Below are 14907 nucleotides of genomic sequence, written 5' to 3'. Positions count from 1 at the left end.
ACTCCACCAGGAGGAACTCAGGCGTTGCACAAGCAGTAGGAGAAGGAGCAAGAAAAAATCATGGAAACCATCGGACCAAGCCATAAGGTCCAACCAGAAACAGAAAAACTGAACTAAAGACCCCTCCTGCAACAGGAATAATGGGTGGGAGCTGTGTCCCCCAATGGAAAAGACGAGAAAAAGATTTTACAGGTGAGTTTCACAAAAATCTCCTTTTCTCGTGCTTTTTTCCATTGGGGGACACAGACCATGGGACGTCCAAAAGCAGTCCATGGGGTGGGAAAAAATACCAGCACCGCCAGGAGGAACGCCCCAACGGTCAAACAGGAACCACAGCCTGCAAAACCCTGCGGCCAAAGCCGCATCAGCCGAAGCCAGTGAATGCAACTGACAAAAATTTGCAAAGGTATGCAAGGACGACCAGGTGGCCGCCGTACACAGCTGAGACGCAGAGGCACGACTGCGTCTTGCCCAGGAAGCCCCCTCCGCCCCAATGGAGAGAACGGCAATTCTAGCCGGGGGAACTCCACCACAAGCGCGACAAGCCGCGGAAATAGCCAAGCAGATCCAGAGCGCCAAGAACGGCGGACGGAAGCAGTAGCCGCGAGACACACCTCCAGGACCCGTACAACATCCAGGGAATGCAGAGTGCATTCCTTGGGGTTAGCCGGAGAAGGACAAAAGGAAGGCAGGACAAGATCCTCATCAAGGCGGAAGGGAGAGACCACCCTGGGCAAAAAGAAGGGGACTGGACGGAGCACAACTTAATCCTGGTGGAAAACCAGAAAGGCTCCTGACAGGAAAGAGCGGCCAGCTCCGACACCAGTCTGACTTAAAAGCTCGTGATGGGACGTGAACTCACAGCCACTGCATAATAGCCCAGAACTTTAATCACTACGCTATGTAGCTGTATCAGAAGCTATGGTCACAAGGAAGTCCAGATGAGAACAGTCAGAGAGACCCTCCTCAAAGGCTCGAAGGGGGCCGACTGCAGAGCGCGCAGAACCAAATTGAGATCCCAAGGAGACAAAGGGGGAACATACGGGGAACCGAATGCGCCACCCCCGAAGAAAGGTCACCACCGGACCCTTAAGAGCAAGGGACCTCTGACGGCCCGCGCCGAAACCTGACCTTACAGGGAACTAAGCGACAGTCCCTGCACAAGCCCAGACTGAAGAAAAGACAGTACCATCAAGATGGAAAACCGAAGGGGAGGGAACCCCGAACCCTCAAAAAAGGATAGGAAGGCCATCCAGGTACGATAGTAAATCCGGGAGGAAGAAGACTTCCCCGGACTGATCATGGTCCTAACCACTGAATCCGAGAACCCCATCTTTATCAGGATGGCGGTTTCAACAGTCACGCCGGTAAACGAAGAGACCGCAAATTCCGGTGGAAGAACGGGCCCTGAGACAGTAGGTCCTGTCCGTCGGGAAGAGGCCATGGGGCGCCCGCCAGCAACCGAGCCACGTCCGAAAAAACCACGCGCGGCGAGGCCACTCTGGGGTGATGAGAACGGTCGGAGTCCCTTCCGCCTCGAACTGGCGTAGACCCTTTGGTAGGAGAGGAAAACAGAGGAGGCTGAAGTCCTGCCACGGAGACACCTGCGCATCCATCCGTACGCCTCCGGATCTCGGGCGCGAGCCAGGACCACTGGGATCTTGTTGTTGAACCCGGACGCCATTAAGTCCACATCCGGACGGTCCCATCTGTGGCAGATTTCCTCGAACCCTTCTGGATGCAGAGACCACCCGTTTGGATCCACCGTGTTGTGGCTTAGAAAGTCCGCTGTCCAGTTGTCCACTCCTGGAATGCAAACTGCTGACAACACCGGAACGTGCGTCTCCGCCCACGTCAGAATTCTCTTCACCTCCTGCATCACCATCCGGCTGCGGGTCCCGCCCTGATGGTCGATATAGGCCACGGCCGCGGCATTGCCCGTTTGAACCCGCACTGGGAGGCCCGCAAGGAGAGAGGTCCAATAGGAGAGAGAGAGCGGAAAAAATCGCCCTCAGTTCCAGAAAGTTGATTGGAAGGCGAGACTCTGCCGCCGACCAAATTCCTTGAACCGTGCGAGACTGGAAAACGCCCCCCCAACCCAGGATGCTGGCATCGGTGGCGGCGATCGTCCAGGAGAATGCGAGAAAGGAACTCCCCGACCTCAGGTTCTTTGGGAACAGCCACCAAGGGAGAGCTGCCCGAACCCGCTGAAAGGTAAAGGATCTCCTGTTGCGCCAGGCGAGTGTGAAACTGGGCATATGGAAGGCCTCGAAAGAGGCTACCATAAGACCCAGGACCTGCAAGTATTCCCGAATGGAGAGGCACGGGGAGCGCAGCAGATGCGACACTGCCCCCTGGACCTGGGAGGACTTGAAGGCTGGTAGAATACTTAGGCAGCCGAGGTGTCCAAAATCACCCTCCGGAAGGAGAGCCTCTGGGACGGGAAGAGGCAGGAGTTTGGGAAGTTACCAGCCAGCCGAACCGTTCCAGGGTCTGAACAGTGATCCGGACGCTGTCCGTGGTCTGCGGTAGAGAGGGGGGCCTCTATCCGGATATTGTCCCGATAGGGCAGCAAAGGAATGCCCCTGGTACGAAGAAGCGCCATGAGCGGTCCAGGACCGTGGCAAGGACCCGCGGGGTGGTCGCCAACCCGAAGGAAGGGCGACAAACTGACAGTGTCGACCCATAATGGCGAAGCGCAGGAATCGATGGTGGGATTCCGCAATCGGGACATGTGATAGGCCTAGGAGCAGCAGGGCGGGCTGACTGGGCCCTCTAGTGCCGGGAAGGCTGGTGCAAAGGAAGGGCTCTTTGCGGGCGACCTGAGACCCCCGGCGGAGGAAGCAGGCGACGGCCTACCAGATGAGAAACGGCAAAAGGCATGCAGAGATGAACTCGTCCAGCTGATCCCCATAAGGTCTGGAAACCCCAAAGGGGAGATTAGCAAGGGAACGCTTGGTGGAGGCGTCAGCATCCCACACCTTCAATCAAATCTCTTCGCGCTGAGTGACAGAGATGGCCAACCTGCGGGCAAAGAGGGAAACAATGTCCCTAGAAGCTTCGCAAAGAATCTTAGAAGCCTGAGACATCTGGAGAACCAACTCCAGTGTGTTAGTAGCCGCATCTCGTACCGCCAGTTCCTGGTGGTGGTGTTGTAACCACACCGAGAGAGCACTGGCTACCCCTGCTGAGTGAAAGGTAGGTCACAGGGACGCGCTGCCAGCGAAAAAAGGACCTGGAAGAGAGTCTATGCGTCTGTCTACAGCATCCTGGAAAGAGGAACTGACTAAGACAGGAAGGGCCACATAATTGGCTAATCCGGCCACCGGAGGATCCACCTTAGGGGGAGGAGACACCTCTCCTCGCCGTCAGCAGGGAAAGGAAAGTATATTCATGCGCTGGGTGGTCGAGAACCTTATTAAGACCACCCCAGGCCCTGGACATGACCGCGGAAAAATCCCTCATGGACCGGGAACATGGTAGTCTCCGACTGCCTGGACGGAAAAAGGGGGAACTCCTGACCAGTGGAAGGAGGAGAATCCCCTTGGAGAATAAAGGTGTCTCGGACAGTCACCACTAAGTCAGCCACCCTGGTGGAGAGCTTAGGCGAGGGGTCCCGCTCCATGACCTAATCAGAGCCGGAAATTCTCCTTCAGACTTGCGCTCCCTAAGGGAGGGGAGAGTCGCCCGAACGCGCCTCTAGACGAGGGGGGGGGGGGGGGGAGAGCCAGAGCCATCCGAGGAGGGATGCTGCTGCTCACGCTCCCTGTTAGTAGTCGGGCGTCTTCTGTGGAAAACCACTTAGAGAGGTGGTTGGCGTCACAGGATTTGAAAATGCCCTATAGTCCAAAAAGGACCTGGCTCGTCCGAGCCGGATAATTCTCCTTCGGATTACTCTCCCTAGGGAGGGGGAAGAGCAGTCCGCAAGCGCCACCGGCGAGGTGAGGGGGGTGGAGAGACGGAGACATCCGAGGTGGGATGCTGCCGCTCACGCTGCCTCTTCGTAGTCAGTCACCCACTGTGGGGACCACTGAGAGAGATGGAGTCGTTAGCGCCACAGGATTAAAGGACATGGTTGCCTTGGCGACTAAGACCAATTTAGCGGCCGCGCTGGACATGGCAGATGCCCAAGCGGGGACCGCAGGCCCCCAGGGACGTGGAGGAGGGGGGTAAGGCAGGGATGCAGGTAATACTTATCTGCTCCTGCAGAACTTCTCCTGCAGAACTTCTCCCTCGACTCCAGGACCAGCAGGGATGCACCTCATCAGGCTTCTGACTCCTTGTCCAGGAGTGCAGTGTTCTGGTGGAGGGTGGCAGCAGGAGACCCAGTAGCTGGTGGGATACCGGAGCTGCAGGTCGAGCCCGGATCCACTTGTCTTCTTTGGGGGGCAATGGAGGCAGCCAGGCAGCGTCCAAGGACGGCAGCGGGCATTCCACGGGGGACCAGGAAGGCGCCATGCCGACCTGTGTCCCCATCTAGAATAATATAAACAATTTTTGAAGGCTGAAAGGGGCTTTGAACTCAGAAAGCCTGGACATGGGGCAGCAGCAGCAGTACCACTGAGCTACCAGCTTGCCTGGCACAAAACGGAGTAGAGTGATGAGGAGCTGCACGGCCATGAGCAAACAGAGTCTCCGGTGTAAGGAGAGTCAGAGCGGCATGCCGAGGCTCCGCCTCCCCGAACGCGTCATTATGGCGCGAAAAAAGCGCGCGAAAAATAAGCGCGCGCGCGAAAATAAGCGCGCGCGCGAAAATAAGCGCACGCGCGAAAATATGCGCGAAAATAAGCGCACGCGCGAAAATATGCGCGAAAAAAAGCGCACGCGCGAAAATATGCGCGAAAATAAGCGCACGCGCGCGGAAATAAGCGCGCGCGTGATTTAAACAAACACCACGTGGAGGAGCGGCCTGCCGGCGGGCGCTGAGGGAGCGCAGCAGCCAAGGCCCGACGAGAGAAGCGCTGAAGCCCACAGTTTAAGGGGGAAGAGATGCCAGTACTCCAGTGCCAAAATGAAGAAAGTGCCCCATCAGGATCCTTCTTCAAGTTCACCCAGGTAGCCACAGACAAATAGACACAGAGGGAGGGGGAGGGATTGGGCAACACTTATCTGCTCAGCATGCTCCCTCGATGTCCAGACCAGCAGGGATGCGCCTCTTCAGACTTCTGACTCCAATCCAGGAGAACAGTGCTCTGGAGGAGGGTAGGCAGCAGGCGTCCCAGCAGCTGGTGGGATGCCGGAGCTAACAGGTCGAGCCCGGATCCACTTATCTTCTTGGGGGGAAATGGAGGCAGCCAGGCAACGTCCCAAAGACGGCGGCGGGCACTCCACGGGGGACCAGGAAGGCGCCATGCCGACCTGTGTCCCCATCTAGAATAAAAATAACAAAAAGGAGTAGAATCAGAGAGTGTCAACCTCCTTCACCAGACACTAAGCAAAGACTGAGTTCCTCCTGGTGGAGTCTGGGGGTATAGCCCGAGGAGGAGGAGCTCTTTCATTTGCATAGTGTCCCTCCTACTAATACCTCTAAGCTATACCCATGGTCTGTGTCCCCCAATGGAAAAAAGCACGAGAAATACAGAATATATGCGGCCAGTATCCATGTTTTGCGTATCCGCAATTTGTGGACCGCCAAATTGGAAATCTACACTTTGCTGGTACTGTAATACACTGCGTTTTTTCCGCATGGGAATCTGCAAGGAAAAACTGCACGTATTCAGCATTGTGTGCAGGTGGCCTTAGGGCTCATGCAAACGGCCGTTGTGCGGTCGTGGCCATATTGCAGCCCGCATATGGCGGTTCCACAATACACGGGGCACCGGCCGTGTGCACCCCACTTGAATGGGTCCGCAAACCCAGGGACATGTTTGATCACGGACCCATTCAAGTTGAATGGGTCTCGATCCGTCCCGGCCGCCGCGCGGACGTTGCCCGTGCATTGGGGACCGCAGATTGCGGTCCCCAATGCACGGAACGGCTGCACAACGGCCGTGTGCATGAGGCCTAAGGGTGAAATCCACTGCAGATCTGAAACATAATCTGCATGCAAATGACACGGATTTTGCAGTGGATTAGTTCTGCTGCAAAATGCACACGTGGAAGTACCACAAAAGTACAATCAAAGCTATCCACTAGGCAAGACAAACCAGGGTAATAGTCCCACAAAACAGCTGCATGCTTCTGGACATGCTGAGGGTTGTAGTTTACACAGGTGGAGAGCCTACCGCTGCAAACAAAGCAGAAAGAAGTGTACATGGGCAGATCCATAAATGAATAGGACAGGAGTTACTAGCACCAACTTGTCAGGCCATGTCAGGCTGATAGCATCAGTGAGGTGTCTATGAGGCTGACAAAGAGTTGGCCTCTTTTGTGAGGATTCGTAATAAACAATCTATATGACGCCAAATACACATTCCATCCCCATAATACAATGATCACAGATAATTAAACTGTCATGACTGCAGTAAAAATATAAACGAGAGATAATCCCTGGCTTCTTACTCAGGACCAAGCACGAAACAACTACAACACAATCAAATAAAATCCAAAATGTGATAATAAAATGTTACGACTTTACAACCAAAACATTCTATTCAGGGCTTTGATATAGAACAGGAAAAGCAGAAATGTCCGCTGGTCTCTGCTCACATTGTGCTTGGGCTGTATGCTCAGCATATAGGGTGGACACTACAACATGCCCGTACACTGGCATTAGCCCATGTGGCCACTGCAGGGGAAATGTCTGGTAAAAACCCATCAGGTTTTACTAAAAACGAGCGGAACTCGTAGCACAATGGTACTTGTATTACCCCTGCTCTGCAGTAACAGTTTTTCCATGTGTACAGCGCTCTGACATTGCTTTATCCATACACTATGTCATCATTGTGTGTATTATATGTGCATGGCTGTATAATTATTTCCTACCTCTGTGATGTCATTGTTTATGGTTACTTTTTCAATGCATTATCCCTGTACCATGACATCACTGTGTGCATTATCCTTGTACCATGACATCACTGTGTGCATTATCCCTGTACCATGACATCACTGTGTGCATTATCCTTGTACCATGACATCACTGTGTGCATTATCCTTGTACCATGACATCACTGTGTGCATTATCCCTGTACCGTGACATCACTGTGTGCATTATCCTTGTACCCTGGCATCACTGCGTGCATTATCCTTGTACCCTGGCATCACTGCGTGCATTATCCTTGTATTGTGACATCACTGTATGCCTTATCCATGTACTGTGACATCATTGTGTACATTATCGCTGTACCTTGACATCACTGTGTGCATTACCCCTGTACTGTGACATCACTGTGTGCATTACCCCTGTACTGTGACATCACTGTGTTCATTATCCCTGTACTGTGACATCACTGTGTGCATTAGCCCTGTACTGTGACATCACTGTGTGCAGTATCCCTGTACTGTGACATCACTGTGTGCAGTATCCCTGTACTGTGACATCACTGTGTGCAGTATCCCTGTACCGTGACATCACTGTGTGCAGTATCCCTGTACCGTGACATCACTGTGTGCATTATCCCTGTACCGTGACATCACTGTGTGCATTAGCCCTGTACCCTGACATCACTGTGTGCATTATCCCTGTACTGTGACATCACTGTGTGCATTATCCCTGTACCCTGACATCACTGTGTGCATTAGCCCTGTACCGTGACATCACTGTGTGCATTAGCCCTGTACCCTGACATCACTGTGTGCATTAGCCCTGTACTGTGACATCACTGTGTGCATTATCCCTGTACCCTGACATCACTGTGTGCATTATCCCTGTACCGTGACATCACTGTGTGCATTAGCCCTGTACCCTGACATCACTGTGTGCATTAGCCCTGTACTGTGACATCACTGTGTGCATTATCCCTGTACCGTGACATCACTGTGTGCATTAGCCCTGTACCCTGACATCACTATGTGTATTAGCCCTGCACCGTGACATCACTGTGTGCATTAGCCCTGTACCCTGACATCACTGTGTGCATTAGCCCTGTACTGTGACATCACTGTGTGCATTATCCCTGTACCCTGACATCACTGTGTGCATTATCCCTGTACCGTGACATCACTGTGTGCATTAGCCCTGTACCCTGACATCACTGTGTGCATTAGCCCTGTACCGTGACATCACTGTGTGCATTATCCCTGTACCCTGACATCACTGTGTGCATTAGCCCTGTACCCTGACATCACTGTACTGTACATTACTGAGAAAAGAATCACTGGATTGGAACATTACCATGAGAATAATCTTTATGTTGTGACATCACAATCCTCACATCTCAGCTTTCTGCGGTGTGTACCTTAGGGGAATTGCATACTGGAGGTAAAGGGGTTGAGCCGCCTCCAAAATTTTATTTAGACAAAAAAAAAGCTCTCAGAACACTTTCACATAATAAGTAATACTTCCATTTCCGATCCCCCATCAGTCCCGTTCGGATGAATCCCGGATGCCCAGCCGGGCTCTGTCATCACAGACACGTGACATTGGTCAGTGGATGCAGCAATGGCCGCTACTATCAGTGATTAGCTGAGCGGTCACATTTGTGTGTTAGCAGGGACCAGGAAGGGATCGGACTGAGCTGCAATCCAAAGCACTGCCGCTATACAGTGAAGAGTCCGCAGAGTTCGCCCCTTCAAACTGCAGTCAGACCCCACTGATCAGATGCTGGTTCATACCCAGAAAAGCCCTTTACATATACATGTTCAGATTTGTGAGATCCCTGAAGTTCACACCCGCTAATATTCCTAAGCATACAGGATACGTTTTATACAGGCTTTCCTTTGTTTTCCAGCAAAGCTAATGCTAAACTAATCCAGGTAATGAAAGTCACAGCTGCCCCCAAGAACAATAAACCTTCCCCTATGAAAAGTTGGTGAAACGAGTTTACAGAAGAAAATATACCGGTATGTGCTGCTAGGGCTATCGCATTTCACAGCGCATGCTTCGCACTGACAGGTTTCACACCACTGATGGAGCCTTCAAACTACAGCTCCCCAAACCAGGAACCGAAGGAACTCATCTATACATATCCAGCCCCATACAGAGGCTGGACAGAAATCAGACCCCTTGCTGATGCCACAGGACCCTCAGGGAGAAGGAAGAACACCCGAATCCTCAGCCCAGTCATTTGTACAATACAAAGGGAAGACATGAGTTACACTGACTGTGCAAATATAATACCGCCATATCAGCGGGTCATGAAATAGAATATCTGCTCTCATACCGGACCATTTATTTACAGGCAAGCATGAAACGGGGCCTAACAGTGAAGGCTTTGTAATCAGGATAAGAGCTATTCATGCAATCATTTAGAAGCCTAAACAATCAGCGTACGGACAAGTGCGATCATCTGGGAATAGGTGACGGAAAATGCTCGCAGAGCATGGCTGAATTCACACACAGTAGATTTTGTTGCAGAAACATATGTGACTGTCCCATTTATCTGAATAGGGCTTCAATATCCTCTTAAAAGGGGTTTCCCAAGTGCTTAAGACCTCATGCACACGGCCGTAACTGTACTTTGGTCAGCAAACCACAGATCCGCAAAATACGGAAAAGTTCCGTGTGCTCTCTGGAATTTTTTTTTCTCTCCCATAAATTGAAATGACTATTCTCATCCGCAATGCGGACCAGAATAGAACATGTTCCATAATTTGACATCCATGTGCTGTCCGTTTTTTTTTTTTTTTTTTGCAGACCCATAAAAATAAATAAGTTCATGTGCGATCCACAAAAAATGTTGATCGGACACAGATGGAAATACGGTCGTGTGCATGAAGCCTTATACTGATGACCTATTCTCAAAATAAGTCATGCAGGGGTCGACACCTGACAACCCTTCTGATCAGCTGTTTGAAGAGGGTTACCTCCTAGCAGGTTACCTAGAACAGTACCATCCATTGTGCGGCAGCTCTCCTTGGTATTACAACTCAGCCTCAGCCCCAACTCAGCTGAATGGTGGAGGTGCCAGAAGTCGGACCCCACTGATCTGATATTGATGACCCATCCTGAGGATAGGCCATCATTATTTGACAGCTGGACAATCCCTTTAAGGACCAGTGGCCTAAGCAATGGGTTCCCATAAACAAGAGGTCTCGTAATCAAGTATAAAGCAAGTCCAGCTTGTGGAGAACATGGTGTATAGTCTATAATGTGGTGAAATAGATACTATTTATTTATATAGCGCCACCATATTCCGCAGAGATAACGTCATATTTTTTTATTTACTAGTTTATTAGAGCTAGACATGTATACCTGAGCTAGTCTGTCAATGATTGTCAAAAGATCTGTAATTACCTTATAACAACAGCTTTCATTAATGTCCCCTGTCCCTTTCAACTGCTCCCTTAAAAGACCGTTGCTAGGGCTTGTCTGTCTTCCCTTTAGTATAAACAGAAGACAGAGGGGCGGTCTTCCACACTGCATGCCTGCATTAGGCTTTAGAGTGTCTCTCAGTAATCTAACCTGATTGGCTGTCAGGGAGCGTCTGGCTCCAGAAAGTGTATATGTGAAGTGAGGGAAAGCAGATTTGGCCTCAGAGAACTGGCAGAGGAGCCACCTTGAGAAGGACCTCATATTGTAAATGTTTAAACAGCTGATAACTAAGGGAAAAACTCAAGGAAAACAGTGGTATGTGAAGAAACTAAAGACTGCTTTATGCATAATGCTGCTGCAGGAGTAGAATATGCTAAAAAATATATTTTTTTAAGTTACCCTTTAAAGAGGACCTTTCACCAGTTTTTACTTTATAAAAGCGATACCTCACACTGTAGCCCATGTTCTCTAGATGTCATATTGCTAATTTTTTTCATGATATGCTCCTCCATTGTGCCGCTGTGCCCCTCGTTCTGTTTAGGCGCCCTGTATGCTAATTAATAGCATCTGAACAGGGAGGCGGAGACATCAGCTTTTCTCAGTGGGCGTCTCTTCTATCTGGCTGTGGTGCTGTCCAATCACAGCGGAGCGTGTCATAGCCAGGGAGAAGGTGAGCTGTTTTTTTCCTAATGGCGGTGACGCGCTCCGCAGTGATTGGACAGCGCCACAGCCAGATAGAAGAGGTATTGCTTTTCTAAAAGTAAAAACTGGTGAAAGGTCCTCTTTAAAGGAAACCTGTCATGTTAGTATTTGATTCTAAGATAATTATTATACACAATCATTAACTATTAGAAAGTACCTTAGATGTAGTCACTTACTGGTGTGACAGATGGTTACCTCATAATATACACACAAAGATGCCGCGCTCCGCATGCTAATGAGCTGATATGAGTCCAGAGTGACATCTAACTTTGATATGAGTCCAGCGGTTTTTCTATTCAGCGCTGTAGCCACTCCCATATTCACTTGTTCAGAAGCTCAAAATCCCGCGCATGCGCGTTGTCTGATCAGTGTAATGATGCACATTCATAGCTAAAAGTAAACTGGGCATGCGTCGGCTCATCCTCATTTCCGGTGGACCAGTACAAGCAGGAGTTATTTGTCACTGCGCGATCCCGTCTCCCGCACTAAGCCGGCTGCTCTTCTCTCTGCGCATGCGCACGCACAATGGAAAAGCCCGGCGCATGCGCAGAGAGAAGAAAGCGGCCGGCTGAGTGCGGGAGACGGGATCGTGCAGTGACAAGGAGCGCACCGCGCATGTGCGAGACTTGCTTAATCCCAGCCTCATAGCAGGATGTCAATCAGAGTGAAGGGAGGACGGGTAAGGGGCGGGCTTAGCTTGACTTGAAGCGAGGAGGTCGGTGCCCCATTGACTTCAAGCTGACTCTGAGGATAGCGAAAACACAGATTAAAACAGCCTTTTTTATGAAGTCTACAACAACCAGTGGAGGAATGAAAAACATGATTAGGAACACACTGGGGGCTACTGTAAGGTAATGGTGTCGGTTTAAAATGTGTTTTGGAGGTGACAGGTCCCCTAAGTCAGGCAATGTCCTGACAATGAAGCCAGAGGAGGTCAGAGACACCAGCAACGTGCTCTCCTAACTATGAATGCGCTGAAAGCCACATCAAAGGCAGGACTGGTTCCATCTCCAACCTAGAACTTGTACAGCTTGAAAAATTGTAGGAAAGCCAATAAAGCGGCCACTAATAAGCAAAGCATCGGGGACATGGTTTCCACTGAGCCATCAACCCCTGCAGGGGACTCCATGTGGGAGCCCCAGACAGAGAACATGGAGAAGATGCAAATAGTATTTACACAAAGAAGCCTGTAGAACTGGAGATACATGTTCCTGGTCCAGCAATGTCTCCTGTATCCACAACACATAACACAATGGGCATGCACCATACCTAAGTACTTGATCTCAAATCCTGGAGGGGGCTTGAGGGACCTCCGGACCCAGCCTTCCCTCAGAACCCCCAGGTGCTCCTCCTTGCCTTGGATCAGCAGGACATGCTCATCTATCCAGCCCAAGAAGAAGGTCTCCGAGATGGCAGCGGTCACTTTCCTGTTCCAGAAATGCTGCATGTTCTCAGCTTTAAAGTCGGCAAAGATCTCATAACCCACATGGTGCCTCTGGAGCTTCTCATCTGACAGCAGGAGCCTCTCGGAGGTCCCCCTGTGGCTCAGGACCACGGCCAGGGAGTGGGGGGCAATCTGCAGGCCGGGCTCCATGCTGTCAGGCATCTGGAGGGGCAGGGTGCCCAGTCAAACTTCAAGCAGATGGTTAGTGCAAGTGCATGGCTCCCTGCAAACTTCTGCCCGGCTCACCAGCAAGAGGCAATCCTCCTCACCAACAAGACCCTGCTCGCCCGACTGCCGGCCATTCCCACACACGGGCAGTGCAATGCTGACGAGCCCCGGGTGGAATTTACAGGTGGGTAATAAATGTCTGGTTTACGGGCAGCAGTGGAAGGACCCTCCCTCCGGAGCGGACAGCTTCCACTACGGAGGAGCTGCTGCCCTCTGCCGGCCGACGCGCTGTACTGCACCCAGAGCACCCTCACCTCCCTGACACCTGTCACTTTGATGTTACAGGATGGACGGGTTTTACGCTAGAAACATGGCTTATCTCACTGTCCACTATATATCTGATCCGAGCCTGTAATAAAAGACATAAAACAAAGAGTTAATATGCCATTCATCCCTGGAGAGGCTCAATAAACCGATGAAACACATATGCAATGGCAGTGGACTGGTAAACAATACACTTTAGTACTGGCACCAGCATATTCTGAAGGGAAACAGTTAAATCTGTAAAGGGTCCTTACATAGATGAATCTGGGGGTCATTTACAAAGGCAGGCATTTTACGCCGGTCTTTGTTCCCTCCCTGTGATGGCGAAGAAGGCACCTAATTGATGGTGAGGCTCAGGCCTAACCCCCCGTCACTGGCGATGACCGCGCAAAAAACCTGTGCAACATAATATTGTCGGACAGGCATTCCAAAAAAGGGCCTTGCGACTATTTATACACCAAAAGCTGAAAAGATATTTCTAAATGACCCCCTCTGTGTTTTTGCCAGCATTTTTTTTTTAAATTTTTTTTTCTAAATGGCCGTGTGAATGAACTTATTTCGGGCAGATTTCCCTATTGTGAAAGAGATGTACATTTTTTTTAAACTTTATTTTCATAGCGTTATACCATACACAAGAATAAAACCATAATTCATATAGATAAAAAGACAAAAAAAACACCACTCTGTTATTCCTTCGCCCCAATGGAACGTCTACCCAACATACCTATTGATTATTAACCATTTTAGAATCAGATTCCAGGACATCTTTATGCTCATTTGTATTATCCCACTGTTGGAGGGAGGACAGGTTTCCAATTCTTCTCTGCCTGAAAATACTGTAAATACCCCAAAAGCTACAGCATGCTGAGTTTTTGAAGGCAGGAAGACAAAAAAAAACACCTAATGAACAAAACACCACAAAATAAAAATGCTTCTGTGTTCTGCACATAGACCTTCAGCTAACATCTGGAGCTGGCGGTTTTACTGCAAAACACGAACCAAAAGGCAGAGGCATAAAATGCGACTAAGGCCTCATGCACACAACCGTATCCGTATTTCATTCCACAAACTATGGATCCACAGAACGCAGATTCCTTCCGTGTGCATTCTGCATTTTTCTCACTATGGCTATTTGCAAACCAAAACCAGGAGTGAAACCTAGCAAAAAATTGTAAGGGAAAGATTTACACCTCTTCTGTATTTGGGGGCCACTGCTGGTTTCATCTCACAATCACTGATACAAAATAGTGACAAAAATACTGCTGCAATAGTGGCAAAAAACTGAGAACGGCGCTCTTGGGGTGCTCACCAGCTACTGCTGTGTGGATTGAGGCACAACCCTAGTATAAGCGATCTAGGAGGTGGTGTTGGTTGGTGATGTCTTCAGTCTCCTCCACAAGCAGAAGCCAATCGGCAAGAGGAACAAAAAGTCATAAAGGGAAGAACAGAAAATTAGACCGGCATAAACCCACAAGGAACCAGTCGTCTGTGACTCCTCAGAGTAGTTGGCTGCTGAAACCAGACAGCTTGTTTAATTCCAGGGTTGAAAAAGGAGCCCCAGAGCTCCAAAACACGCCAAACCGTTCTACCAGCCCTCCAGTGGTCATGTCACTGCGCCCAACACGTCTCTGATCCAGGTCTAATTTTCTGTTCTTGCCTTTATGTAAAATACTGGTGCGTGAGGTGGCCTCAAGATATGTTCACACAGTGTTTATGGTGAATGCTCTGCATTTATTCCTGCTTGTATCTCAATTTCTAAGAACAAACACATAGGCACACATAGGGCATCACCAATGCAAGATTAAGGTGAAAACATGAGATGGTTATGCAAAATTGGTGGCACTGTGCTGACAGCATAAGCTATTGAATTAAGGCGTTTTTTAACATTGGTGGGACCAGTGCAAAGGCTGTAATGTTT

At 50.1% G+C, this 14907-nt stretch overlaps 1 protein-coding gene across 1 annotated transcript in view; it reads right to left on the bottom strand.

The window, feature by feature from the left end:
• STOX2 (storkhead box 2) overlaps window positions 1-12867 on the bottom strand; it is a 218036-nt gene extending 205169 nt beyond the window's left edge. The window contains exon 1 of the mRNA XM_044297421.1: window positions 12323-12867. Within this exon, the coding sequence (XP_044153356.1) occupies window positions 12323-12659 (337 nt within the window). The 5' untranslated portion in view covers window positions 12660-12867. The remainder of the gene's footprint in view (window positions 1-12322) is intronic.
• Window positions 12868-14907: the final 2040 nt, after the last annotated feature.

The sequence above is a fragment of the Bufo gargarizans genome, chromosome 1 (assembly GCF_014858855.1).
Source record: "Bufo gargarizans isolate SCDJY-AF-19 chromosome 1, ASM1485885v1, whole genome shotgun sequence".
NCBI classification, from domain to species: domain Eukaryota; kingdom Metazoa; phylum Chordata; class Amphibia; order Anura; family Bufonidae; genus Bufo; species Bufo gargarizans.
This window is presented reverse-complemented; position numbering and strand designations above follow the sequence as displayed.